Source organism: Heterodontus francisci, chromosome 24 (assembly GCF_036365525.1).
Source record: "Heterodontus francisci isolate sHetFra1 chromosome 24, sHetFra1.hap1, whole genome shotgun sequence".
Taxonomy (NCBI): Eukaryota; Metazoa; Chordata; class Chondrichthyes; order Heterodontiformes; family Heterodontidae; genus Heterodontus; species Heterodontus francisci.
In genome coordinates, this window is record NC_090394.1 from 52393144 (window position 1) to 52420647 (window position 27504).

At 43.8% G+C, this 27504-nt stretch overlaps 1 protein-coding gene across 1 annotated transcript in view; it reads left to right on the forward strand.

Moving 5' to 3' along the window:
- Positions 1-237: 237 nt before the first annotated feature.
- The window catches only part of syt17 (synaptotagmin XVII), a 75733-nt gene continuing 48466 nt past the window's right edge, over positions 238-27504 (forward strand). The window contains exons 1-4 of the mRNA XM_068056853.1: positions 238-252; positions 999-1016; positions 1439-1587; positions 4920-5065. Coding sequence (XP_067912954.1) covers positions 238-252; positions 999-1016; positions 1439-1587; positions 4920-5065 — 328 coding nt within the window. The remainder of the gene's footprint in view (positions 253-998; positions 1017-1438; positions 1588-4919; positions 5066-27504) is intronic.

Below are 27504 nucleotides of genomic sequence, written 5' to 3' on the forward strand. Positions count from 1 at the left end.
CCCGAGTAAATAAGAGAAGCGGACACGGAGGGCATCGGCACAGGGAGCTCGCAACTGGGGGGTGGTTTAACGAGAAAAGTGGAGGTGGAGAAGAAGAGGCGGCGGGTTGCTGAAGAATCGAAAAGTAAAATCGGAATGGCCAGTACTATCATTCACACAAGTCACGTCTTTGTGAGAGCAAAGAGGGGAGACGCCATGAGCAGGACGAGATATGAAGTGGTAAGACACTGAGCGAAGATGGCGTATATACAGGTAGGTTTGGAAACATTTAAAGGTGAATTTACAGAGCTGCCTGTAGCCTATTTAAAATGCGTTGAGGTTTGCACGCAATGTTCTCATAACTGCCAATTTTTTCTACCTTATCAGAGAAGCATCAAAGTGCTCATAATAAACTGGTCTGGGACCTGCAATCACATAAGAGACTGGCTTTGGGCACAATTGTTTGGTAATTATTGTTGCAAACATTGTTTTTTTTCTTGTTTCTCCCAGATGTTTAATTGAAAGCTGACCTGTTATGCATCAGATTCCTTCTGACATACTGGGACATACTAGCTTTTCAACGCACATTTCTCGTTTCTTGCTTCTTTCGGTGAAAGCAACTGTTGCCGTGCGGACAAAAATGCTTTTAAAAATGTCACGTCCTCTTCAATTTCTTAACAGTGGTACCGATCGGGCGATGCGTCAGCGTTCTGGCCACAGTTTCCATGGTGACAACTACAGCTAATTGAGAAGACAGCATTCCACTCCTAAAGCCCATGGGTGCAGCTGTGGCCAAGATATCATTCCCACCTAGTAACTCTGCACAGCCAATTTTCACCTCATCACCCTCAGACTTGCCCAATATCATCTGGTTCATTCTTTCCGATTTTTTTGTAATATTTCCAATGGTTTCAATGCTAATCCAAGCTGATGGGAGAATTGTTTACTTATTAAAACACTAAACTGGTTTATTTCTGTTTCCTCCCCTCCCTATTCCTCGTGGGTCTCTAAAAGGACAGTTGGAACCAATAAACCAGGTGAGCATTTCCTTGTCAAACCCTACAAAAGGAAACAAAAACAATTGTCACTTTTAATAACAGCGACCCACCCGCAGCTCTAATATGCGGCACGTTTCCTTTCTCTATTGTTATCTGGAAATATTACTTTACATAAAGCACAAGGTAAAAAAAAAACTCTTTGCGTTTTCCGTTTATTCCCCTGTGGCTGAGCTCCTTTTTGCTATCTAACTGTGATGAAACAAGGTGGTGGCCAGCACCGAACAAAAGCCAGCAGAACCAGAGAGAGAGAGAGAGAGAGAGAGAAACCCCAGCACTAGCGACAGCTGCCGAGGCATGTACCACAGGGCAGACTGGAAATATAGGGCGCAGAAAGAGTAGGCATTGTGCGCGGCGATACACCGGCTCGCTGCTAATTCCCGTTTCATTTTCACCTCAAACAGGGGTTTCTGTCTAGAATATCAGATTTCCTTCTGTGCAGATGGACTTGTAGGAACTGTTGTCAGAAGTGTTACGACTGTAGTTGCTGCCAGTCCAGTGAAGATGAGGTGGAAATTTTAGGACCGTTTCCTGCACAGACTCCGCCGTGGTTGTAAGTCTTATTTAAAATTGCATCTATTTTTTTTTTCTTTTAGCACTGAAGCATGGTGGATGCAACAAGTGCTCACAGCGCAACTTTATTTAATGACTGGCATTCAATGCGCCGACTATTTGGTGGGTTTGTTTTCAGGGTGTTGTCAGTCATCCAGTATTCTGCCTGTCATGGCGAATCAAACGCACGCCAGTGTTATGATGTCGTGTGGAGCCTCTAAAACGGATCATGGGAGAGTCCGTGTGCAGGGACTTTTGACTGACAAAACAATACGTCTAGTGTGCTGCAGGGTGTAATAATAAATTGACACTAACGGCAGCAATATGTTCAGATCCTTTACTTGTATTAGTGAAGCGAAGATGAATAGTTGTGATACCATATTTGCCACGGTCACAACATTGCCAACAGTCAGATTTTATCAGAAACAAAACCCCAGAGGAAACAGCGGGACACAGATTGCTAACCAACTGAAATGAGTTAAAGATAGGCTTATTTTAGTTCAGTGCGATATAAAGAAACAGATTTTAAAATCTATCAAATTTCGCTGAAAATATGAGCCTTGAATAAGCTGAAGTACAGCGATGATGTTAACAGTGATGCAACACATAACTTGTAAGGAAAAGAAACCCTCATATGGCCTTTCAAATAACTGAACACTTCAGGTCACTTTACAGGGAGCATCATGGACACTGAGCAGGATGTAGAGGGGAGACAGACATAGAAGAATAGGACATTTACAGCACAGGAGGAGGCCATTCGGCCCATCGTGACCGGGCCGGCGGGGATAAAGAGCTTTCCAGCCTAATCCTAATTTCCAGCTCTTGATCTATAGCCCTGTAGGTTACAACACTTCAAATCCATATCCAAGTATATTTTTAAATACGATGAGGGTTTCTGCCTCTACCACCTTTTTCAGGCAGAGTCTCAAAGTCGTATTCAAAAGGTAAGTTTTTGAGGAGGTTTTTGTAGGTGAGGAAAGCGTTAACAATATGAAGAGGTTCAGGGAAAACTCCCCAAAGTGCAAGGGCCTGCTGGATGGATGCTCAGGTAATGATGGTGATCTGAGGGAAGTGGAAATATGTAGCAGATTGCAATGGGAAGGGGTGAGGCTGTGGTGGGAGACAGAACTGGAAATGATTGCAGGTCTAGGACGGGGTGAGGCTGGGGAAGTGATGAAAGCCGTGATTGTTAAATGTAAAAAGCAAAATGCATAGTGTATGCCTATGTGCATGCATTTTTGTGTCTGTGTTAGCGTATAATGTTTCTATCCTGTGTGTTTATACATTTTGCGTGTATACATGTGCATGCCATTGTGTCATCAGCCATTAATAATGTTCTTGTTTCTTATGTGAAATAATACATTTATTTTAAAATACTAATTCTGTATTTCTACTGGCACTGCTACAGCATATGTTAAATAAATGCATTAAACAGCTGATGTTAAAATATACAACAGAGCTTGTTTATGTATGCATAAATAGTTCCTGAAACTTAATTTAATTCTATATTTACTGTGTTGTACACTTACATAAAATGTTATTTTCTGAGTAGGCTGACAATTATGTAACATGCCCAGCAATATAATACAATTTGGGAGGAAATTCTTCTTATTTGTGCTACTATTTTGTGAAAAATCTGAAAAAGTGGAGATATAAATTGAAATGGTTCAGTAAACAACAACTAGCTGAAATAGGTTTGGTGAAATGAGCAAATGCATGAAGATCAAATGTTCACTGCAGTTCAGGTTAAAGTCAAGTCAGAACACAATGTTATTTGAGGCATTATATTCCTGTGTGATACAGCCATCTAATATAGTGAGATGCAGTTTGTGCCTCATGGTGCGCTTCTGGTATAGATTTTGCTGGAATTGAGGTGTGCCTACACCAGTTGTCCCTGGAGAATACTATGGTTAGTTGGCTCAAACTCTTGTAAATTCAAGCTAAAAATGTTTAAATGATAATACATTGATTGACATTGTTATTTATAGCAACATTAACTTTGAATAGCACTGTGCTCCTTAACTTTACCAATACATGTTATTCAATGCTGCTGTCTGGTTGGAGTTATGTTTTCTGAGACCCTACAAAAGATAGCTGTGATATATAATGAAGTAGAAATTAGTCTAGGCTCAATTTTGGGCCCAATTTCTACCCCAGTGGGGCTACTGGTGGCACCTAATGGACATGACCAAATTTGGTTTTAAGAGAGTTGTTTTTTTTTTAAGTTAGAAGATAGAAATTGTTTGCAATCAATTTAGATGAGAAATATAGATGAGAAAAGAGAAGGCCAATGATAAATCCTTGAAGGACTCTGAAGGTGACAGTGCTAAGGTTGGAAGAAAAGCCATCACAGGAATACATTGGCTATGACTGTATACATAAGAGTGGAACCAAACTAGGGCAGTCCCATTCAGCTGGAGGAGAGACATTGAAGGAGGATGGCATGGTCAACTATGATGAGGGCTGCAGAGAGTTCAAGAGACTGAGGAGGGATAGTGCACCACAGTCACATAGGATGTCATTTGTGACTTTGATTAGGGCTTTTTCAATGCTGTGGCAGGGGTGGAAACCTGATTGGTGAGGTTCAAACATGGAGTTGTGGGAAAGATGGGCAAATGTGGGAGATGACATGTTCAAGGACGTTGGAGAGGAACGGAAGATTGGAGATAGGGTGTTAGTTTGCAAGGACAGGGTCAAAGGAGGGTTTTTTGAGGAGGGCTGACGACAGCAGATTTGAAAGGGAGAAGGACAGTACCTGAAGAGAGGGAACCGTTAATATTATCATCTAACAAAGGGGCCAGGAAAGGTAGTTGGGTGGCCAGCAGTTTTGTGGGAATAGGGTTGAGAGAGCAAGATCCCGGAGAACGGGGGGGAGATGACAGATAAACAAGAAACAGATGTATGTTTCAGGCTAGGGGGAACGACACCATCTTAGCATCAGCTGCTTTACACTGACACTCCAGTTGTAGTGTAAATGCAGGTTTAGTTACAGGGAAAACCTTTGGAACTAATTTTGCCCTAATTATGTTGTTTAAAGATAGCTGCTACTTTGTGTTAACAGAAATAAAAGTGGCTCAATGAAATGAGCTCAAGGCTGCATTGTAAAATTATAAATTTCAACATCTGTTTGAATCCTTTGCTGCTATCATAGAAAAATGTTCCATTATATCAGAGTGAGTTTAGGAACAACAATGACAGACAACACCAAACAACGTTTTAAAGGAAAAATAAGCTTGGCAGAACTTTATTGAGAGAGATATTTTGCAGCACGGTTTAGAACAGGATCTATCATAAACATACTTTAAAGACATGCTTTTTTTAAAAATGAAACAGAATAAATGATCGTAACACTGACCAAGAAACAGATGTCGAGAATGCTAACAGCGATCCTCCACCAACTCCCCAAGGCATCTCTCCTGACAGAAAAAGTTCCTCAGATACATCACGGTCCACCTACAGCTTTACAAGACGAATTTCAAGTAAGACTGAGACACATTAAGTGTATTTCTTTTGAGCCTGTTCTACCATTCAATCAGATCATGGCTGATTTCCATCTTAACTTCATCTACCCGCCTTGGTTCAGTAACCCTTAATTCCTTTTGATTTCAGATTTGAAATTTTTGATTGAACCTCAGCCTCAACAGTTTTTGCAGGGAGGACGTTCCAGGTTTCCACTACATTTGTGTTTAAGAAGTGCTTCCTGACCTCACTCCTGAGTACCCTAGCTCTAATTTTAAGATAATGCTCCCTTGTTCTAGATTCTTCCACCAGAGGAAATAGTTTCTCTTCACCCACCCTATTCAATCATCTTAAACATATCAATTAGATCACCCCTTAATCTTCTAGACTCAAGGGAGTACAAGCCTAGTTTATGCAACCTGTCCTCATAACTCTTTTACCACATGAGTAAAGTTTCTGATTTGGCCAAGGATTAATATCTGCTGTATTATTCCACACAGAATAGGCAGATATTGAGGTGAGAGTTGAAATATAAGAGTTAATGTTAAATAAAGAGCTTTGCATATTATACTGTTATTCTCATGTTTTAATGACAACTGCACTGCTTTATGAAGAGGGTAATATTTTGTTATTGATGTTTGATATATCTTCTCTTGTGCAGGATGTTTAGGGAATAATGAATACCTGGGTATGATAATAGAGAAAATGATGGATATCTTGAAGTGACTACATATAGAATAATGGTATCTAAGATCTTATACAAAGGATAATGCATATATAGGAGTGATTAGTTAGAAAATAATAGAAACTTGAGAACATTTGTATAAATACAATAGATTACTCAGAGTAATCACAAGTGGCGATTGGATACTTAGTGATTAAGAGTGGCAAGTAGTTCATTTGCCATCATATCTTTTGAGACTGAAACTCATGCAGTTTCCAGTTAGCATTTACATCCAGGGATGAAGTTTTAGGGATAATTCTATGAGGTGCTGCTGTCCATGCAGAGACTAGTGTCAAGTGGTAAGTTTAAGTACAAGTATGTGATGCTGCGTGCCTGACTCACCGCATTTTGTGACATGCAATTTCAAGCAGCATAATGAGTCTTTACTACATAGTTATTTAAATGTGTTCTTATGGAAGGTTCTCTGTCATATACCTGGCTGCTATAAAATGGGTGCGTGACTGCTAAACAGGCCTGGCCTGCCTTGGAGTGCTTCTTAAAGTAAGATTGTTGCCTTCTTGGTTGCAGTTGAAGTATGGATCTTTTCTGGGATTATATCTGTGTTTCTACATTGAACATCTTACATATTTTTATTTCCTTTGATATTTCTGCCTTTTGCTGCTGCCTTTGCACAGTTGTGCTTTTCTTGTCAATTACTGCTGCACCACAGGCTTTAGTTATAAGGTTGGAAAGCTGTGAATCCTTTTGAGTTTTCTGTAGAATTGCATGATGAAGACCAATTCTTGAGGGGTCAGCACCTACAGGTCCAAAGACAGCTCAGAAAGTGTATTCATTCCTGCATGCTCAAGTACCTGTGTCTATAGATCACACTAATCTCAGCTGGGAATGTCAGAGGAGACCAGACTTTACCTCACTGCAGAGGCAGTGACTGAGTCATGGCATCTGCCTCAGGCTTACATAATAACAACCACAAAGACTAGATAATTCTTCCCATAGCTATGACGGTCATAATGACATTAAGTTTCTATGCCACAAGATTATTTCAGGCTACTGTAGAGGAAAGCTTCCCGATAAGTCAGCCTGTAGTTCATATCATTATAAAACAAATCTTTGCCAGGGAAAACGGAAAGGATTTCATGGCACGATTCCGAAGAAGAGCAGCAGAGTTCTCCCTAGTGTCCTGGCCAATATTATCTGGTCATTATCACATTGCTGTTTGTGGAAGCTTGTTGTGTGGAAATTGAATGTCTTGTTTCCGACATTACAACAGTGACTACACTTCAAAAGTACTTAATTGGCTGTAAAGCACTTTGAGATGTCCCGAGATTGTGAAAGGCGTGAAATAAATGCAAGTCTTTCTTCATTTTCCTGATGGGAAAGGAAAACCATACAGAACTTTTACTGCCAGCAGGTTTCCTAAAAGTTGAGGAAATTATAGACGGTACCCATGTGACCAACAAGGCTCTACATGTCACCTCAAGTGCCTACATGAATATGAAGGAATACCACTTCAAAAGTGTTCAGATGATTTCACACAACAGAAATAGCACTCTGCAAGTTAATGCCCTTTATCCAGGTTGTAGTTGTGATGCATTTATTATGCAGCAGTCCAGGGTTTCAGCATCATTTAAAGGTTCTCAGAATAAATGGATGACTCCTTAGAGACCAGAGCTACCCTTTACAGGCATGGCTAATGACTCTAGCTAGAAACTGTAACACAGCAACAGAGCACTTATGCAACCAAGCCCATGTCAAGTCTACTATAGGGATGCTGAAGTAATGATTTCATTGTTTGAAATGCTCAGGAGATATGCTTCGCTGGAGTTCAGCCAAAGTTTACAGAAACATTGTCGTTTATTGCATGCTAGATAATTTTTCCATTCAAAGAGGAGTGAACATGGAACAGTGTGAAAAGGATATATATGGGGCTGCAGGACCACTGGAATAGGACAATGAGGAGGAAGATGACACGTGGGAAACCGACATATAGACATGGAGAATGATGTAGAATGCTAGATGTAGATCAAGAACTACATCCATTAGTGGACACATCCTACTACTGAGCAGATTTTTAAAGGTTTTTTTTGATGAAATCATACACACTGCAGACCTTAGGACTTGCTGCATCTTCCAGGCCTTCCCAGCATAAAACCTTTCCACAACTTATCCAAGAAAAAACATCCATATAAAGGAGAAATAATAAAGAGCAATATTTATTTAATGCTACTTATGTTCACAACTTTACCTAAACTGCAAAAACATACTTTCCCTTGACCCTATAAAGGTTGCTTGCCACACACCTTAATCTGAGGCTAAATCTAAGTGCTGCCCGAGTGGTAGGAGCACATGCGGTGGGAGGTTAAGCCTGGATGATGTATCCGTGTTGGGGTGGTTATGGCCTTAAACCTAAGGGTGCAGGAGCATGCAATGACTTTGCAACAGCTGGAGCTATGTCCAACAATGCAATGGCTGCTCAGATTTTCTCAAGCCTTTGAAAGGTCTGATGGAGTGGGTTGATATGCGATCACCTTGAGAGGTGATCTAAGGTCTTGCCATCCACCAGTGCTGGACACTGTGGTTGAATGACCAGTGACCTGGAGGACCCCAAAGAAGAGGACTTTGCCAAAGTTACAGTAAACGAGGAGGTTCTTGGGCTATTGGATGAGATAAAAATGGATAAAGAGGAAGTACAGGAAAGGCTGGCAGTACTTAAAAGTGGATAAGTCACCCGGTCCGTATGGAATGCATCCTAGATTGCTGAGGAAAGTAAGGGTAGAAATTGCAGAGGTGCTGGCCACAATCCTTCAATCCTCCTTAGATGCAGGGCTGGTGCCAGAGGACTAGAGGATTGCAAATGTTACACCCTTGTTCAAAAAAGGGGAGAAGGATAAGCCTAACAACTACAGTTCAGTCAGTTTAACATCGGTGCTGGAAGGCTTTTGGAAACAATAATCACGGAGAACATTAACAGCCATTTGGACAAGTATAGACTAATAAAGCAGAGCCAGCACACATTTGTTTAGGGTAATTTGTGTATGGCCAACTTGATTGAGTTTGTTGATGTAACAGAGAGGGTAGGTGAGGACAGTGTTGCTGATGTGCATATGGTCTTTCAAAAGGCAATTGTTAACGTACCACATAATAGGCTTGTTAGAAAAATGGAAGCCCATGAAATAAAAGGGGCATTAGCAGCTTGGGTATAAAATTGGGTAAGAGATAGAAAACAGAATTGTGGTGAATGGCTTTTCTTCAGACTGGAGGGACGTATACAATGGTGTTCCCTAGGGTTCAGTACGAGGATCACTGCTGTTTTTAATATACATTAATGACATGGACTTGACAGCACAGGGCACAACTTTGAAATCTACAGATGACATAAAACATGACAGTGTAGTAAACTGAGGAAGCTTGTAATAGACTTCAAGAGGATGTAGATGAGTGGAATGGGCGAATACATGGCAGATAAAATTCAATGGAGAAAAGTGTGCGGTGATACATTTTGGTAGAAAGAATGAGGAGAGACAGTACAGCGAATTGGCACAATTTTAATGGAGGTGCAAGAAAAGAAAGGTGATTGTGCACAAATCTTTGTAGGTGGCAGGATAGGTTAACAAAGCAATTACAAAGCTTTATAATAGAGGCATAGGGTGGAATTTTCCTGGCCCCATGAAGGTGGGTTAGGAGGCAGGTCCGGGAGGAAACCTGGATATTAGCATGTCAGGTCTTCGACCCGACACTTTCCTGCCTCTGAGCAATCTTGCTGGAAGTGGGGCAATATCAGCATCAGCATGGGTAGCTAATGATCAGCAATTAGGGGCACACTGGTGATGCCGCCGGGATCTTCCTGATTGCGGATGGACGCCCGCTGAGGTAGAAGCCTGGCAGGTTCCTGGAGACAGCCTCCTGGCGACAAGCCAGTGACCAGCAATGCCTGCTTTAATTTCCGCCCCCGCTCCACCCCCCCAGCAATGTCCCCCGGAGCAGCAGATGGCAGACCGTTTCAGCCAGGGCTGCAGGCCACAGTTTATTTAACTTGTTCTTGAAGTTTTCGAGGGCATCCTCATCTTGAGGCACCCTTGCAGTCTCCCTCTTACATTGGCAGTGCCTACTTTTCCCAGTGGGGTTGTCGGATACCTCGAGCCTCAGGCGCCCCTATTGGTCCTCCCGCCTGCACAACCCTTAATTGGACGGGGCTTCCAGAGGCAACCTGTTAATTGACCGCCTCTGGTAAGATTATGCAGGCGGACAGCCCTCATAGACCATTAGGGTCAGGATCTAGAAATGGTCCCAACCCTTGTTTAAAAACTAAGGTGGTAAGGTTCAGCCCATAGAGTACTAAAGCCAGGAAGTTATGCTAAACCTATATAAAAAACTAATTCATCCCCATTCTGGGCAGCACACTTTAGGGAGGATATGAAGGCTTTGGAAAGGGTACAGAGTAGAATGGTTCCAGGGTTGAGAGATTATAGTTATGTGGTTAGACTGGAGCAGGGTTATTCTTCGTAGAGCAGAGAAAGCTAAGAGGAGACTTGATGGAGGTATTTAAAACCATGAGGAGTTTAGATAGAATAAATAAAGAGAAACTGCTTATTATGGCTGAAGGGTGGATAACCAGAAGGCAGAGGTTAAAGGTGATTGGTAAAAGAATCAGCATGACTTGAGGAAAATCTTTGTTGTGTAACGAGTGGTTAGGATTTGGAATGCACTGCCTGATAGGCTTATTGTTCAATAATAACCTTCAGAAGGGAATTGGATAAATACTTGAAAGAGAAAAGAAATGGGGAATAACTTGATTGTTGCTCAAAAGACCTGGTGTAGACTTGATGGGCCGAATGGCCACCTCCTGTATTATTCTATGATTCTATGACCTGCACGTGAGAAATGCCTTGACTGCTCTCTGCAAACAATCTCCCATCAAAATCTGGCAACAACAAATTCATGCAATTAGGTTTGAATTTCTCAATAATACCAGTTATAACGCTCATGGAAGAAGGTTGTTCAGTGCTTGTTTTCTCAATGCTTTGTGGCTCCCCAGCAAGGCCATTAAGATGCCACTCACTCCACCATATGCTGTATTTTCGTGCGTCCCTCTGGTAGGAATGCCATGATGTTGGAGGAGAGTACTGAATATTTTCTGCCAGCTGCTGCAGGCTGTTCATGGTGGCAGAGAATGCGCAGAGCTACACCTCCATGCTGGCCTGAAAGGATGTACCATATGCTGTTTTCTCCTGCATTAATTCCCATCTGTAAGCAGAATATACAGGATTCTAAAATAAAAACAAGAAATGCTGGAACCACTCAGCAGTCTGGCAGCATCTGTGGAAAGAGAAGCAGAGTTAACATTTTGGGTCAGTGACCCTTCTTCGGACCCGAAACGTTAACTCTGCTTCTCTTTCCACAGATGCTGCCAGACCTGCTGAGTGGTTCCAGCATTTCTTGTTTTTATTTCAGATTTCCAGCATCCGCAGTATTTTGCTTTTATTATACAGGATTCTAATATCTTGCCCATACCATTGGCATAAGCCGTAGTTTTATAGCCTGGCCAGATCTTTCTTCTTCCAGTCTTGCTGCCTTCACTCACTCTTCCTCAGCTGTGAGTTGTAACTTACCCAATGCACCTTTGTCAAACTCAAACTGTAGATTCTTTAGGTGTTAGGATCCTTGCTGATCTTAGAAGCAAATGGGGTTTGTGACACAAGAGGAGCAATTCATGGAGTGTATATGGGTTGGTTTTCTTGACCAATATGTTGAGGAGCCAACTAGAGAACAGGCCATCCTAGACTGGGTATTGTGTAATGAGAGAGGAATAATTGACAATCTAGTTGTGCGGGACCCCTTGGGGATGAGCGACCATACTATGATAGAATTCTTCATCAAGATGGAGAGTGAAACAGTTGATTCGGAGACTAGGGTCCTGAATCTTAATAAAGGAAACTACGAAGGTATGAGGCGCGAGTTCGCTATGATGGATTGGGAAACGTTACTTAAAGGGATGACGGTGGATAGGCAATGGCAAACATTCAAAGAGCGCATGGATGAACTGCAACAATTGTTTATTTCTGTCTGGCGCAAAAGTAAAACAGGAAAGGTAGCCAAACCAGGGCTTACAAGGGAAATTAGAGATCGCATTAGATCCAAGGAAGAGGCATAAAAATTCACCAGAAAAAATAACAGACCTGAGGATTGGGAGCAGTTTAGAATTGAGCAAATGAGGACCAAGGGATTGATTAAGAAGGGGAAAATAGAGTACGAGAGTAAGCTTGCGGGGAACATAAAAACTGACTGTAAAAGTTTCTATAGGTATGTGAAGAGAAAAAGATTGGTGAAGACAAATGTAGGTCCCTTGCAGTCAGAAACAGGGGAATTTATTATGGAGAACAAAGAAATAGCTGACAGAACTAAAGTATGCATTTAGTTGGTCTTCACAAAGGAGGACACAAATATCATACCAGAAATGTTGGGGAACACAGGGTTGAGTAAGAGGGAGGAACTGAAGGAAATCAGTATTAGTAGAGAAATGGTGTTGGGGAAATTGATTGTATTGAAGGCCGATAAATCCCCAGGGCCTGATAATCTACATCCCAGCGTACTTAAGGAAGTGGCCCTAGAAATAGTGGATGCATTGGTGGTCATCTTCCAAGACTCTATAGACTCTGGAACATTTCCTACAGATTGGAGGGTAGTTAATGTAACCCCACTATTTAAAAAGGGAGGTAGAGAGAAAACAGGGAATTATAAACCAGTCAGCCTGACGTCGGCAGTGGGGAAAATTCTAGAGTCCGTTATCAAAGATTTTCTAGCAGAGCACTTGGAGAACAGTGGTAGAATTGGGCCGAGTCAGCATGGATTTATGAAAGGGAAATCATGCTTGACAAATCTACTAGAATTCTTCGAGGATGTAACTAGTAGAGTTGATGAGGAGGAGCCAGTGGATGTGGTTTATTTGGACTTCCAGAAGGCTATCGACAAAGTCCCACATAAGAGATGAGTGTGTAAAAGTAAAGCACATGAGATTGGGGGTAGTGTATTGCGATGGATAGAAAATTGGTTGGCAGACAGGAAACAAAGAGTAGGAATAAACAGGTCTTTTTCGGAATGGCAGGCAGTGACCAGTGGGGTACCGCAGGGATCGGTGCAGGGACCCGAGCTATTCACAATATATATTAATGATTTAGATGAGGGAACTAAATGTAATATCTCCAAATTTGCAGATGACACAAGACTGGGTGGGAGGGTGTGTTGTGAGGAGGATGCAGAGAGGCTTCAGGGCGATTTGGACAAGTTGAGTGAGTGGGCTAATGCATGGCAGATGCAGTATAATGTGGATAAATGTGAGGTTATCCATTTTGGTAGCAAAAACCGGAAGGCATATTATTATCTGAACGGCTATAAACTGAGAGAGGGGAATATGCAACGAGACCTGGGTGTTCTCGTACACCAGTCGCTGAAGATGCAGGTGCAACAGGTGGTAAAAAAGGCAAATAGTATGTTGGCCTTCATAGCGAGAGGATTCGAGTACAGGAGCAGGGATATCTTGCTGCAATTATGCAGGGCCTGGGTGAGGCCACACCTGGAATATTGTGTGCAGTTTTGGTCTCCTTATTTGAGGAAGGATGCTCTTGCTATAGAGGGAGTGCAGCGAAGGTTTACCAGACGTATGAGGAGAGATTGAGTCGGTTGGGATTATATTCGCTGGAGTTCAGAAGAGTGAGGGGGGATCTCATAGAAACCTATAAAATTCTAACAGGACTTGACAGGGTAGATGAAGGTAGGATGTTCCCGATGGTGGGGGATCCAGAACCAGGCGTCATTGTCTAAGGATACGGGGTAAACCTTTCAGGACCGAGATGAGGAGAAATTTTTTCACCCAGGGAGTGGTGAGCTTGTGGAATTCGCTACCACAGAAAGCAGTTGAGGCCAAAACATTGTATGCTTTCAAGGAGTTGGATATAGCTCTTGGGGCGAAAGGGATCAAAGGATATGGGGGGAAAGCGGGAACAGGTTACTGAGTTGGTTGATCAGCCATGATCATAATGAATGGTGGAGCAGGCTCGAAGGGCTGAATGGCCTACACCTGCTCCTATTTTCTATGTTTCTATAAATAGAGGTATTGAGTACAAAAGCAGGGAGGTTATGCTGAATCTTTATAAAGCTCTGGTTCGGCTACAACTAGAGTATTGTGTTACGAAAACATGCGCGGTTGAATGATGATTTTTTAAGCCACCAGCTGGAAACCTGAATATTAAACTGTTGCAGATGAACCACTCAAACTTTGCAAGCTTTGAACTCTGTCTGCTGACCATGAGCACCGAGGCATATTCCCTGCTACAGACTCTACTGATCAGTGGTTTAATTGATCTGTGTTTGATTGTATTAGTCTGTTCACCAATCGATGCTCACTGTGCCTAATGATTTAAGCATGATGGGGGAGAAACTGTCCAGAAACTTTCCAGAAAAAACAGACAGGAACCTCTTTCAGCTACTGAGTAGAGAACTTTTCTGGAAAAAACAGACAGCAATCTTTCTCAAATGAATTCAGTTACATTGTTGTCTCCCAGAGAACCACTGAATCAGCGTCCACGTCTTTAAACTGGAAGCCTCAGGACCACCGAATTCAGCCTGAAGCCAGCCGAGTCACCAACATCCACAGACTGTATACCCCTTTTATTTCTCTGGACTCTAATTCAACTAATCTATCCTTCCGCATTCTGTAACCTATTTGTGTGTGTGTCTGTGTGAAAGATGGAGTGTATTTTATTTTACTTAGATCAGTTTAAATACAATAGAGTTAACCTCTTCCTTTGTTAAACTCGCGAAAACCTGCACAATTGGCTCTTTTTATGATCATAGCACATAAACAAGTAAAAACTCACTGAATTGGCCAGTATATCCACTTAAAAAAAGAAATAAATCTGTTGTGGTCAACAATGAGATAGAATAGAGGGGAGCCCTTTGTCCCCTCCTCACCTGATCGTAACAATTGCATCCAGATCTGGTCACCACACTTTCGGAAGGATGTGAGGGTCCTGGAGAGGGTGCAAAGGAGATGTCCCTGAATGGTTCCAAGAATTATCTATTTTGGCTACAAAGTTAGGTTGTAGAAGCTGGGATTGTTCTGCTTGGAGAAAAGGAAATTGGGGGGGAAGATTTGATAAAGGTGTACAACCAACGGATCAGATCTAAGCTCTGCAGTCCTGCCACATTAGTCGTCAATGGTGGTGGACAATTAAACAACTAACAGGAGGAGGTGGCTCCACAAATATCCCCATCCTCAATGATGGGGGAGCCCACAACATCAGTGCAAAAGATAGGCTGGAACATTTGCATCCACCTTCAGTCAGAAGTGGCGAGTTGATGATCCATCTCAGCCTCCTCCTGAAGTTCCCAGCATGATCTGATTCATGCCACGTGATATCAAGAAATGGCTGAAGGCACTGTATGCTGCAAATACTCCGAGTCCTGACAACATTCTGGCAATAGTACTGAAGACTTGTGCTCTGGAACTAGCCATGCCTTTAGTCAAGCTGTTCAAGTACAGCTGTAACACAGGCATTTATCTGGCAATGTGGAAAATTGCCCAAGTATGTCCTGTACACAAAAAGCAGGACAAATCGACCCGGCCAATTACCGTCCCATCAATCTACTCTCGATCATCAGTTAAGTCTTGGAAGGGGTCATTAACAGTGCTATCAAGTGGCACTTGCTTAGCAATAACCTGCTCATTGATGCTCAGTTTGGGTTCCCCCAGAGCCACTCAGCTCCTGACCTCATTACAGCCTTGGTCCAAACATGTACACAAAAGCTGAACTCCAGAGGTGAGGTGAGAGTGACTGCCCTTGACATCAAGGCAGCATTTGACCAGGCATGGCATCAAGGAGCCCTAGCAAAACTAGAGTCCATTAGAATCAGGAGGAAAACTCTCCATTGATTGGAATCATACCTAGTGCAAAGGAAGATGGTTGTGGTTGTTGGAGGTCAATTTTCTCAGTCCCAGGACATCACTGCAGGAGTTTCTAAGGGTAGTGTCCTAGGCCCAACTATATTCAGCTGATTCATCAATGACCTTCCCTCCATCATAAAGTCAGAAGTAGGGATGTTGCTGATGATTACACAATGTTTATCACCATTCATGACTCCTCAGATATTGCAGCAGCCCATGTCCATATGCAACAACACCTGGACAACATCCAGCCTTGAGCTGATAAGTGGCAAGTAACATTTGCACCATACAAGTGCCAGGCAATGATCATCTCCAACAAGAGAGAATCTAACCATCTCCCCTTGATGTTCAATGGCATTACCATCGCTGAACCCCTCCACTATCAACATCTGGGAGTTACCATTGACCAGAAACTGAACTGGACCAGCTGCATAAATACCGTGGTACAAAAGCAGGTCAGAGGCTGGGAGAACTACGACGAGTAACTCACCTCTTCACTCCCCAAAGCCTGTCCACCATCTACAAAGCATAAGTCAGCTGGTGATGGAATACTCTCCACTTGCCTGGAGGGCTGCAGCTCCAACAACACTCAATAAGCACAAAACCATCCAGGCCAAACCAGCCCATTTGATTGGCATCCCATTCACCACCTTCAACATTCACTCTCTTCACAGATGCACAGTGGCAGCAGTGTGTACCAACTGCAAGATGCACTGCAGCAACGCACCAAGGCTCCTTCGACAGCACCTTCCAAACCTGTGAACTCTACCACCTAGAAGGATAAGGACAGCATATGCATGGGGACACCACCACTGGCAAGTTCCCCTCCAAGTCACACACCACCCTGACTGGGAACTATATCACCATTCCTTCACTGTCACTGGGTCAAAATCATGGAACTCCCTTCCTAAAAGTACTGTAGGTGTACCTACCCCACATGGACTGCAGCGGTTCAAGAAGGCAGCTCACCACCATCTGTTCAAGGGTAATTAGGGATGGGCAATAAATGCTGGCATAGCCAGTGATGCCCACGTCCCATGAACGAATGAAAAAAAAAAACAAGGTTCTGACAGGTTTGGATCAGGTAGACAAGGAAAAGCTGCTCCCATTAGTTGATGTTACAAGGACTAGGGGACACAGATTTAAGATATTGGGCAAGAGATACAGGGGGGATGTGAGGAAGAACATTTTTACGCAGAAAGTGGTAATGACCTACGAGGGCGGTGGAAGCGGAACGGGAACAAGTTACTGAGTTGGATGATCAGCCATGATCATAATGAATGGTGGAGCAGGCTCGAAGGGCCGCGTGGCCTACTCGTGCTCCCATTTTCTATGTTTCTATGTTTCTAAGTTGCTGTGATGTGCACGGTACCACTTGGGCTTGCTGCACCAAAGTCAGAAAAAAGGATGATGATTCACAATGCAACCCAGGAGATCATCTTAAAGAGAAGTAAGACCATAAGACTTGTTATGCATTATGCATCTGCTAAACTACCACCTCCTTGCTGGTCCCATTGCATTGCAAACTAGGTAGAATGGTGTTTCTGCTGTCAGTGCTTCATGCAACCTAAACTTTGAAGGGTTTACTAGTCCCCACCACAATTGTCCTTTTCACCTTTTTGTATAAAATAACATTGTAAATAAATGCTCTCTACATGCTATCTCCTGGCCGATATTTATCCCTCAATCAACATCACCTAAACAGATTATCTCGTTAATATCACATTGCTGTTTGTGGGAGCTTGCTGTGTGTAAATTGGTTGCTGTGTTTCCTACATTACAGCAGTGACTACACTTCAAAAGCATTTTATTGTCTGTAAAGCACTATGGGATGTCCTGAGGTCATGAAAGACAATATATAAATGTAAGTCTTTCTTTCTCACTGAGCAGGTAGGAGGAAAACATTTCCCCCCTCGGCACATCCTCCAAGATTTGAAAGCAAACATACATACAAAGGTGGATACGCTTAACCTGGAACTTCTTTAGATATCAGAAAACTTCTTCAGTTGCTCCTGAGTACAAATCATTTAGCCACCTCTCTCCTGACTTAAACCTTGTCTTTTACAGAAGGGTACCCTTCTGTCTCATACAATATATAGCAGGTCTTTCAAGTTATTGTTAATGAATGGGCTACTTTCACTTTCAATTCTCCTTGAAGCCATTTGTTTCAGAGGCAAAAGATTTCTTCTTTACCCCCGAAACCGGTCTCCTCATTAAAGCTGCTGCCTGGCCAGATTTTGTGGCTTCCAACAAATTGTTGACCTGGCCATGCATATAGGAGCCTATTTGAATAAAGGGGAGGGATTTGACTTCTAAAATTTGATGTGGGCCACCGCTGGCATGAACATACCAGCACATGTGGGAGCAATCCTGCTTTTGTCAGCATCAGAAAATTAAGAGTTTTATGTTCAGCCTTGGTCATTGTCCCTTAGACAGTGCTCAGTCTCTACTTGGTGAGCCCTCCATTTTGACAAACTTTGAAGAAATATAATTACTGCTGAAGGAAAGTTAATCATAAAAATAATTGTCATAATTTATATAGTCTTCTGGTGCCCTTTTTTCTCCCCCATGTTGTCCTTTCTTCTGAGCCTAGTGACTCATGCTAGGATACAGTTTTATGAGTGCCAGCAGTTAATCCAGTGGCTGCCTTCATGCGTGAGCCTCCACAGTGAGAGTTGCAGGGTTATTCAAGTATGATAGTATCACAGTCAATTCCTCAACCAACATCCAGCCACACACCTTCAAACAGCAGACACTGAATAATAATCAAGAGGGAAAGTCATGGCTGATTTTTCGTTTGGAAATGCTAATAACAGTAACTCCTTCATCTCCCTGCCACTCCAGATAAAATCAACTGACCGCATGCAAAAAGGACTTCAATTTGTATCTTACTGGCCTGTGTGGCTCAGTATCGCAGTACATGGTGCATTTACCCAGTGAGCTCTTGTGCACTGTAGTGAAGGAGAGGCTTATGCAGATATAACCCTCTTCATGTAGTTTTGCATGACCACAAAAGCACACCCTGTTATTGCTGATAGCACGTCAAGAAGTTAATGACTTAGCTTTGTGTTAACTTAAGGAAACAGAAACTTAGCAGTCAACACTGACTTAGTCCATAATTAATAGCAATATGTTAGAAACAGATTTCTATCATCATGTCTTCTGAAGCGCGAATGTACTGTGAGATTACCTGTCTGATACTTCTCACGATGGGTCAGAATTTCTTCCAATTGAAAGTTGAGAATACTGAAGCCATTGTTTTTGGAACATGCCAAAACCTTTCCATCCTTGTTATTGACTCTTGTCCCCTTTGTAGCAATTTGCCCATGGTGAACCAGGCTGTATGCAACCTCTTCATTCTGTTTGACTCAGAAATGAGGTCCCAATCCCAAATCTTATCAATCACGAAGACTTCCACCTCTGCACAGTGCTCACCTCCATGGCCAACTCATTCCCACTGCTGAGGAAACCCTAACTCATACCTTTGTCAGCGTTAGACTCAATTTCCCCAATGCCCTCTTTGCCAACCTGAAGATCTTCAACAATCACAAACTTTGTCATCCAGCAGCTCATAATGTACACTCTTCCTGATCTACATTGGCTCCCCTACCTCACAGATCAAACCAAAATTCCTCCTCCATCGAGTCATAGTCATAATGGCACAGAAGGAGGCCATTTAGGCAGTGAGTCCATGCTGGCTCTTTGCAGAGCAATCCAATCAGTCCCATTCCCCGCTCTGTTCCCGTAGCCCTGTAAGTTTATTTCCCTGAAGTGCCCATCCAATTTCCTTTTGAAATCATTCATCATCTCTGCTTCCACCACCCTTGTAGGTCATTACCACTTTCTGCGTAAAAATGTTCTTCCTCACATCCCCCCCTGCATCTCTTGCCCAATATCTTAAATCTGTGTCCCCTAGTCCTTGTAACATCAGCTAATTGGAACAGCTTTTCCTTGTCTACCTTATCCAAACCTGTTAGAATCTTGTTTTTTTTCATTTGTTCATGGGATGTGGGTGTCGCTGGCTAGGCCAACATTTATTGCCCATCCCTAATTACCCTTGAGCAGGTGGTGGTGAGCTGCCTTCTTGAACTGAGTCCATGTGGGGTAGGTACACCCCCAGTGTTATGAAGTGAGTTCCAGGATTTTGACCCAGTGACAGTGAAGGAACGGCAATATAGTTCCCAGCCAATTGTGTGACTTGGAGGGGAACTTGCCAGTGGTGGTGTTCCCATGCATCTGCTGTCTTTGTCCTTCTAAGTGGTAGAGGGCACGGGTTTGGAAGGTGCTGTCGAAGGAGCCTTGGTGCGTTGCTGCAGTGCATCTTGTAGATGGTACACACTGCTGCCACCATGCATCGGTGGTGGAGAGAGTGAATGTTGAAGGTGGTGGATGGGATGCCAATCAAGTGGGCTGCTATGTCCTGGATGGTTTTGAGCTTTTTGAGTGTTGTTGGAGTAGCAGCCATCCAGGCAAGTGGAGAGTATTCCAGCACACTGCTGACTTGTGCCTTGTAGATGGTGGACAGGCTTTGGGGAGTGAGGAGGTGAGTTACTTGTCACAGAATTCCCAGCCTCTGACCTGCACTTGTAGCCACAGTATTTATGCGGCTGGTCCAGTTCAGTTTCTGGTCAATGGTAACTCCCAGGATGTTGATAGTGGGGGGGTTCGGCGATGGTAATGCCATTGAACATCAAGAGGAGATGGTTAGATTCTCTCTTGTTGGAGATGGCCATTGCCTGGCACTTGTCTGGCGATATAGTTCCAAGCCAGGATGGTGTGTGGCTTGGAGGGGAACTTGTCACTTAACAGCCCAAGCCTGGATGTTGTCCAGGTCTTGCTGCATATGGACATGGGCTGCTGCAATATCTGAGAAGTCATGAATGATGATGAACATTGTGCAATCATCAGCGAACACCCCCACTTCTGACCTTATGATGTAGGGAAGATCATTGATGAGTCAGCTGAATATGGTTGGGCCTAGGACACTACCCTTAGAAACCCCTGCAGTGATGTCCTGGGACTGAGAAAGTTGACCTCCAACAACCACAACCATCTTCCTTTGCACTAGGTATGATTCCAAACAACAGAGAGTTTTCCTCCTGATTCCCATTGACTCCAGTTTTGCTAGAGCTCCTTGATGCCATACTTGGTCAAATGCTGCCTTGATGTCAAGGGCAGTCACTCTCACCTCACCTCTGGAGTTCAGCTTTTGTGTACATGTTTGGACCAAGGCTGTAATGAGGTCAGGAGCTGAGTGGCCCTGGGGGAACCCAAACTGAGCATCAGTGAGCAGGTTATTGCGAAGCAAGTGCCGTTTGATAGCTCTGTTAAGGACCCCTTCTGTCACTTTACTGATGATCGAGAGTAGATTGATGGGACGATAATTGGCCGGGTCGATTTGTCCTGCTTCTTGTGTACAGGACATACTTGGGCAATTTTCCACATTGCTGGATAGATGCCAGTGTTATAGCTGTACTTGAACAGCTTGACTAAGGGTATGGCTAGTTCTGGAGCACAAGTCTTCAGTACTATTGCCAGAATGTTGTCAGGACTCGGAGCCTTTGCAGTATACAGTGCCTTCAGCTGTTTCTTGATATCACGTGGTGTGAATCGGATTGGCTGAAGACTGGCCTCTGTGATGCTGGGAACTTCAGGAAGAGGCTGAGATGGATCATCCACTCACCACTTCTGACTGAAGGTGGATGCAAATGTTCCAGCCTATCTTTTGCACTGATGTTGTGGGCTCCCCCATCATTGAGGATGGGGATATTTGTGGAGCCACCTCCTCCTGTTAGTTGTTTAATTGTCCACCACCATTGACGACTAATGTGGCAGGACTGCAGAGCTTAGATCTGATCCATTGGTTGTACACCTTTATCAAATCTCCCCCCCAGTTTCCTTTTTTCCAAGTAGAACAATCCCAGCTTCTACAACCTAACCTTGTAGCCAAAATAGATAATTCCTGGAACCATACAGAGGAATCTCCTTTGCACCCTCTCCAGGACCCTCACATCCTTCCTAAAGTGTGGTGACCAGATCTGGATGCAAATGTTATAATCAGATGAGGAGGGGTCAAGGGCTCCCCTCTATTCCCTCTCCTTGTTTGACCACAACAGATTTATTTTTTAAGTGGATATACTGGCCAATTCAGTGAGGTTTTACTTGTTTATGTGCCATTATCATAAAAAGAGCCAATTGCGCAGGTTTTCGCGAGAGAGAAAGAGGTCAACTCTATTGTACTTAAACTGATCTGAGTAAAATAAAATACACTCCACCTTTCACACAGACACACACACAAATAGGTTACAGAGTGGGGAAGGATAGATTAGTTGAATTAGAGTCCAGAGAAATAAAAGGGGTATACAGTCTGTGGATGCTGGTGACCGGCTGGCTTCAGGCTGAATTCGGTGGTCCTGAGGCTTCCAGTTTAAAGACGTGGCGCTGATTCAGTGGTTCTCTGGGAGACAGCAATGTGACTGAATTCCTTTGAGAAAGATTGCTGTCTGTTTTTTTCCAGAAAAGTTCTCTACTGTGTAGCTGAAGGAGGTTCCTGTCTGTTCTTTCTGGAAAGTTTCTGGACAGTAGCTCCCCCATCAGGCTTAAGTCATTAAAAGCAGTGAGCATCAATCGGTGAACAGACTAATACAATCAAACATAGATCAATTAAACCACTGATCAATACAGTCTGCAGCAGGGAATGTGCCTCGGTGCTCATGGTCAGCAGACAGAGTTCAAAGCTTGCAAAGTTTGAGTGGTTCATCTCCATCAGTTTAATATTCAGGTTTCCAGCTGGTGGATTAAAAAATTATCATTCGACCAAGCATGTTTTTGTGACACAATATCTAGTTGTAGCTGAACCAGAGCTTAACAAGGTTCAACATAACCTCCCTGCTTTTGTACTCAATGCCTCTATTTATGAAGCCCAATGATCCCATATGCTTTGCTCAATTCTGTCAATATGTCCTAACACCTTTAAAGATCTGAGCAAGGACTCACTGAGAGGAAGCTAAAAACACTGTTTTAGAAGTTAAACCCTCATACGGCCAAACCAAGAAAAGACTGAGAGGGATGCCCTAGACCCCTTCCTCACCAGGTCATAACACTTTGTTAAAGCTAATATACCTTTGATCAAAAGGACCATATAGTTAACAGATTAGGAATTACTGCTAATTTAGTTCTAACATCAAAGCTTCAACTATAGTTATTAGAAATTACTTAAATTTAGTTGCGGATAACATTTTAAGGAGATCAATGATTTAAATTTATTGCTAAGGTATTTTGTATCTATTTTTTTTTATTTGTTCGTGGGATGTTGACATCGCTGGCTAGGCCAGCATTTATTGCCCATCTCTAATTAGCCTTGAGAAGGAGGTGGTGAGCTGCCTTCTTGGACCACTGCAGTCTATGTGGGGTAGGTATACCAACAGTGCTGTTAGGAAGGGAGTTCCAGGATTTTGACCCAGCGACAGTGAAGGAACGGCGAAATAGTCCCAAATCAGGATGGTGTGTGGCTTGGAGGGGAACTTGCAGGTGGTGGTGTTCCCATGCATCTGCTGCCCTTGTCCTTTTAGGTGGCAGAGGTCGCAGGTTTGGAAGGTGCTGTCTAAGGAGCCTTGGTGCATTGTTGCAGTGCATCTTGTAGATGGTACACACTGTTGCCACTGTGCATTGGTGGTAAAGGGAGTGAATGTTTGTGAATGGGGTGCCAATCAAGTGGCTGCTTTGTCCTGGATGATATCGAGCTTTCTGAGTAACCTTGTTAAGCAGTAATTGGCTGGGTTGGACTTTTAAAATTTTTTTTATTTTTTTTTAGAGATACAGCACTGAAACAGGCCCTTTGGCCCACCGAGTCTGTGCTGACCACCAACCACCCATTTATACTAATCCTACATTAATCCCATATTCCTACCACATCCCCACCTACCTATACTAGGAGCAATTTATAATGGCCAATTTACCTATCAACCTGCAAGTCTTTGGCTGTGGGAGGAAACCAGAGCACCCGGCGAAAACCCACACGGTCACAGGGAGAACTTGCAAACCCCGCACAGGCAGTACCCAGAATTGAACCCGGGTCGCTGGAGCTGTGAGGCTGCGGTGCTAACCACTGCGCCATTGTGCTGCAGGACTTGTCCTGCTTTTTTCTGTACAGGACATACCTGGGCAATTTTCCACATTGCCTGGTAGATGCCAGTGTTGTAGCTGTACTGGAACAGCTTGGCTAGATGCACGGGAAGTTCTGGAGCACAGGTCTTCAGTACTACTGCCGAAATGTTGTCAGGGCCTACACCCTTTGCAGTATACAATGCCGTCAGTCATTTCTTGATATCATGTGGAGTGAATCGAATTTGCTAAAGACTGGCATCTGTGATGCTGAGGACTTCAGGACGAGGTCGAGATGGATCATCCATTCGGCCTTTCTGGCTGAAGATTGTTGCAAATGCTTCAGCCTTATCTTTTGCACTGATATGTTGGGCTCCCCCATCTTTGAGGATGGGGATATTTGTGGAGCTACCTCCACCTGTTAGTTGTTTAATTGTCCACCACCATTCATGACTGGATGTGGCAGGACTGCAGAGCTTAGATCTGATCACAACAAAAGCAAGAAATGCTGGATTCACTCAGCAGGTCTGGCAGCATCTGTGGAAAGAGAAGCAGAGTTAACGTTTCGGGTCAGTGACCCTTCTTCGGAACTTAGATCTGATCAGTTGGTTATGGGATTGATTAGCTCTGTCTATTGCATGTTGGTTAGGCTGTTTGGTACGCAGATAGTCCTGTGTTGTAGCTTCACTAAGTTGACACCTCATTTTGAGGTATTAATTTAGATATTGCATATGCTTATGTATTGTTTTCTTGAAATTGGATGCACACTACCAAGATGAAAATAATTTATCAGATTTTTTAAACTATAATGAAAACAATTATTTATCAGTGTGGACTTTTAATTGTAGGTATCCTCAGCTGTGCATTTATTTGTGTAAAATATGGCTACGGTCTCTTTAAATGCAGTGCTCTAAGTGGTTGCTAGAATCAAAGTGATTGTCAGTGATCAAGGTTTCTCTTGGATTTTTGGATTTGGGAATCAGAAAGTTTCCCGATCCAATCTGGAGTCAGACAGGGCTGTCCTCTCTCCCCGGTCTTGTTTGTTTGCTGTATTGAACCCTTTGCTGAGTCTATTGGGAAGGATGCAAGCATAAGAGGGGTGACAATCCCAGGCAGTGGGACAATCCCAGGCAGAGGAGGCACTCAGGTTAAAACCTCCCTGTACATGGACGACGTCACCATCTTCTGCTCGGATCCACTGTCTGTGCGCAGACTGATGAGCATCTGCGACCAGTTTGAACTGGCCTCGGGAGCCAAAGTTAACCACAGCAAGAGCGAGGCCATGTTCTTTGGGAACTGGGCTGACCGATCCTTCACCGTCAGGTCAGACTACCTGAAGGTGCTGGGGAAGGGCCAGGGCGTGCACCAAAACCTGGGAGGAGCAAGTAGCCAAGGTACAACACAAGCTGAGCATGTAGGGGCAGCGATCTCTCTCCATTGTGGGTAAGAACCTGGTCATCAGGTACGAGGCGCTCACGTTGCTACTGTACGTGTCGCAGGTCTGGCCCATACCCCACTCCTGCGCTGTGGCGGTCACCCGAGCCATTTTCCGCTTCATCTGGGGATCTAAAATGGACCGGGTCCGGAGGGACACAATGTTCAAACCTCTGGATAAGAGCGGGAAAAATGTACCCAACGTCGCCCTCATCCTGATGACCACCTTTGTGTGCGGCTGCATCAAGCTGTGTGTAGACCTCCAGTACGCAAACTCCAAGTGTCACTATGTGCTGTGGTTCTATCTGTCCCCGGTGTTATGGAGGATGGGCCTGGTCACATTGCCGCGGAACGCTCTATCCAGTTGGACTGTGTCATACCACCTATCCTTCCTGGAGCAGTTTCTGTGGGAAAGCACCTTTGACCATCGATCCATCAGGCAGTGGTCTGCACGGAATGTCCTCAAGGCCCTACGGGCAAAGGAGACGGTGGATCCTGTTGGATGGTTCCCCGAGCAGACCGCCAAAGTCATTTGGCGGAATGCCTCATCACCAGAACTTTCAAACCAGCACCAAGATGTAGCTTGGCTGGTGGTGAGAAGAGCCCCCCCCGTCAGATCCTTCCTGCACGCCCGAAGTCTCACCACCTCCGCACAATGCTCCCGCGGTGGCTGTGGTGGGGAAGAGACAGTTGCCCACCTCCTTCTGGAATGTGTCTTTGCAAAGCAGGTGTGGAAAGAGATGCAGTGGTGTTTGTCGAGTTTCATCCCAAGCAGCTCTGTAACACAGGAGTCTGTGCTCTACGGGCTGTTCCCAGGGACGCACACCGAGATAAACATCAACTGCTGCCGGAGGACTATCAATTCGGTGAAAGACACCCTTTGGTCTGCCTGAAACTTGCTGGTCTTCCAGCGCAAAGAGTTGTCCATGACTGAATGTTGCAGACTAGCACATTCCAAGGTCCAGGGCTACGTGCTGAGGGTTGCACTAAAGCTGGGGGCAGCCGCAGCAAAGGCTCAATGGGGAAAGACCACAGTGTAAGGTCCCTGCACCAAGCTGAACGGAGGGGCTGGATCCATGGGAAACCTCTCGAACTGTATCGGGAAAATTTTGTGTGCTGTAAATGTAAAAATGTATATGGCATGACAATGAAATGGAAGGGTTGTGAGGCAATTCATAATTGTATTGAAGGAAACTGATCACCTTTGCACTGTTTGTTTTTTTTTGACTTGGTGCTGTTTGAAACTGTTTGGTAATGTATTTTTTTTACAGATTTTTATGAATAAAGTATATTTTGGAAATAAAAAACAATTTGGATTTGGGAAACGTGACTATATTCATAAATAATCCCAAGTTCCCAAGACAACATCTTTGTATTGATTAAGAAAAAGGTTCTTGTCACTTAGATTGTTTCCCAATAAGGTTAATTACTTGCTAATTTGGGTCAATAAGCAAAGGTTTGTGCGTGGCCTGTGCAAAAACTCCCAAAGCCTAGGAAGTTGCTTCCTCAAATATAAGTCCGTAAACCATGCCACTGCCTGGTCTCCAGCACCATTACTTTTCAGTCTAAGTTGCCAGTGGTGCGAAGAATGGCATCAAATTCATGATTGCTGTTATTTTTATGGGGGCGGAGCTATAATAATTACCTTCCAGCTGTTTCTGGTGAGAGGTAACAATGGAGTGCCATAAAAGTCCCAGGAAATTATCATGTGATGTAAGTAGTAACCCTAACCCTAAGCCACACATGCCATAATTTCTTGGAATTTATGTGCATCATTCTTCTGGCACAATTTACAGCCAATTCCAGGCCAATGATAATCTCAAAACAAGGGATGGATTTTAAGAGCCCGCCGTCAATCTTGGTGGCTCATTTAAATAGCCAGGGCAGCCAGTCCCCCAATCATGTGGAGGGGGTGGGCTGCCCACTCCCGGCAATGGCGTCAGCTGCCTGTGTGCAGGCGCTGGCGCCATTTTTAAAGGGCAGCCAGCCCTGCTGGTCAATTCAAATTTTTAAAGCAGAACCCACCCCCCCCCCAAAATTTATCCAATAAATTGCTCACACCCCTTTCCTCACAATAACAATTACATTAAGTATTTGTCCTTCTCCCACCCCCCCCCCACCAAACATTTACCTTTTGAATCTGACCTTATCCTTGCGCAAACTGCACAAAGGTTAAAGTTCACCCCTTCCTGCTATCCCCTACACCTATTATGCCTTTTGGACCCCAACTCCCCCCTCCCGCACTGAAAATCTTACCTCCTCGCCCCTCCCCACCAGTGTCACGTCGGCTTTCCCCA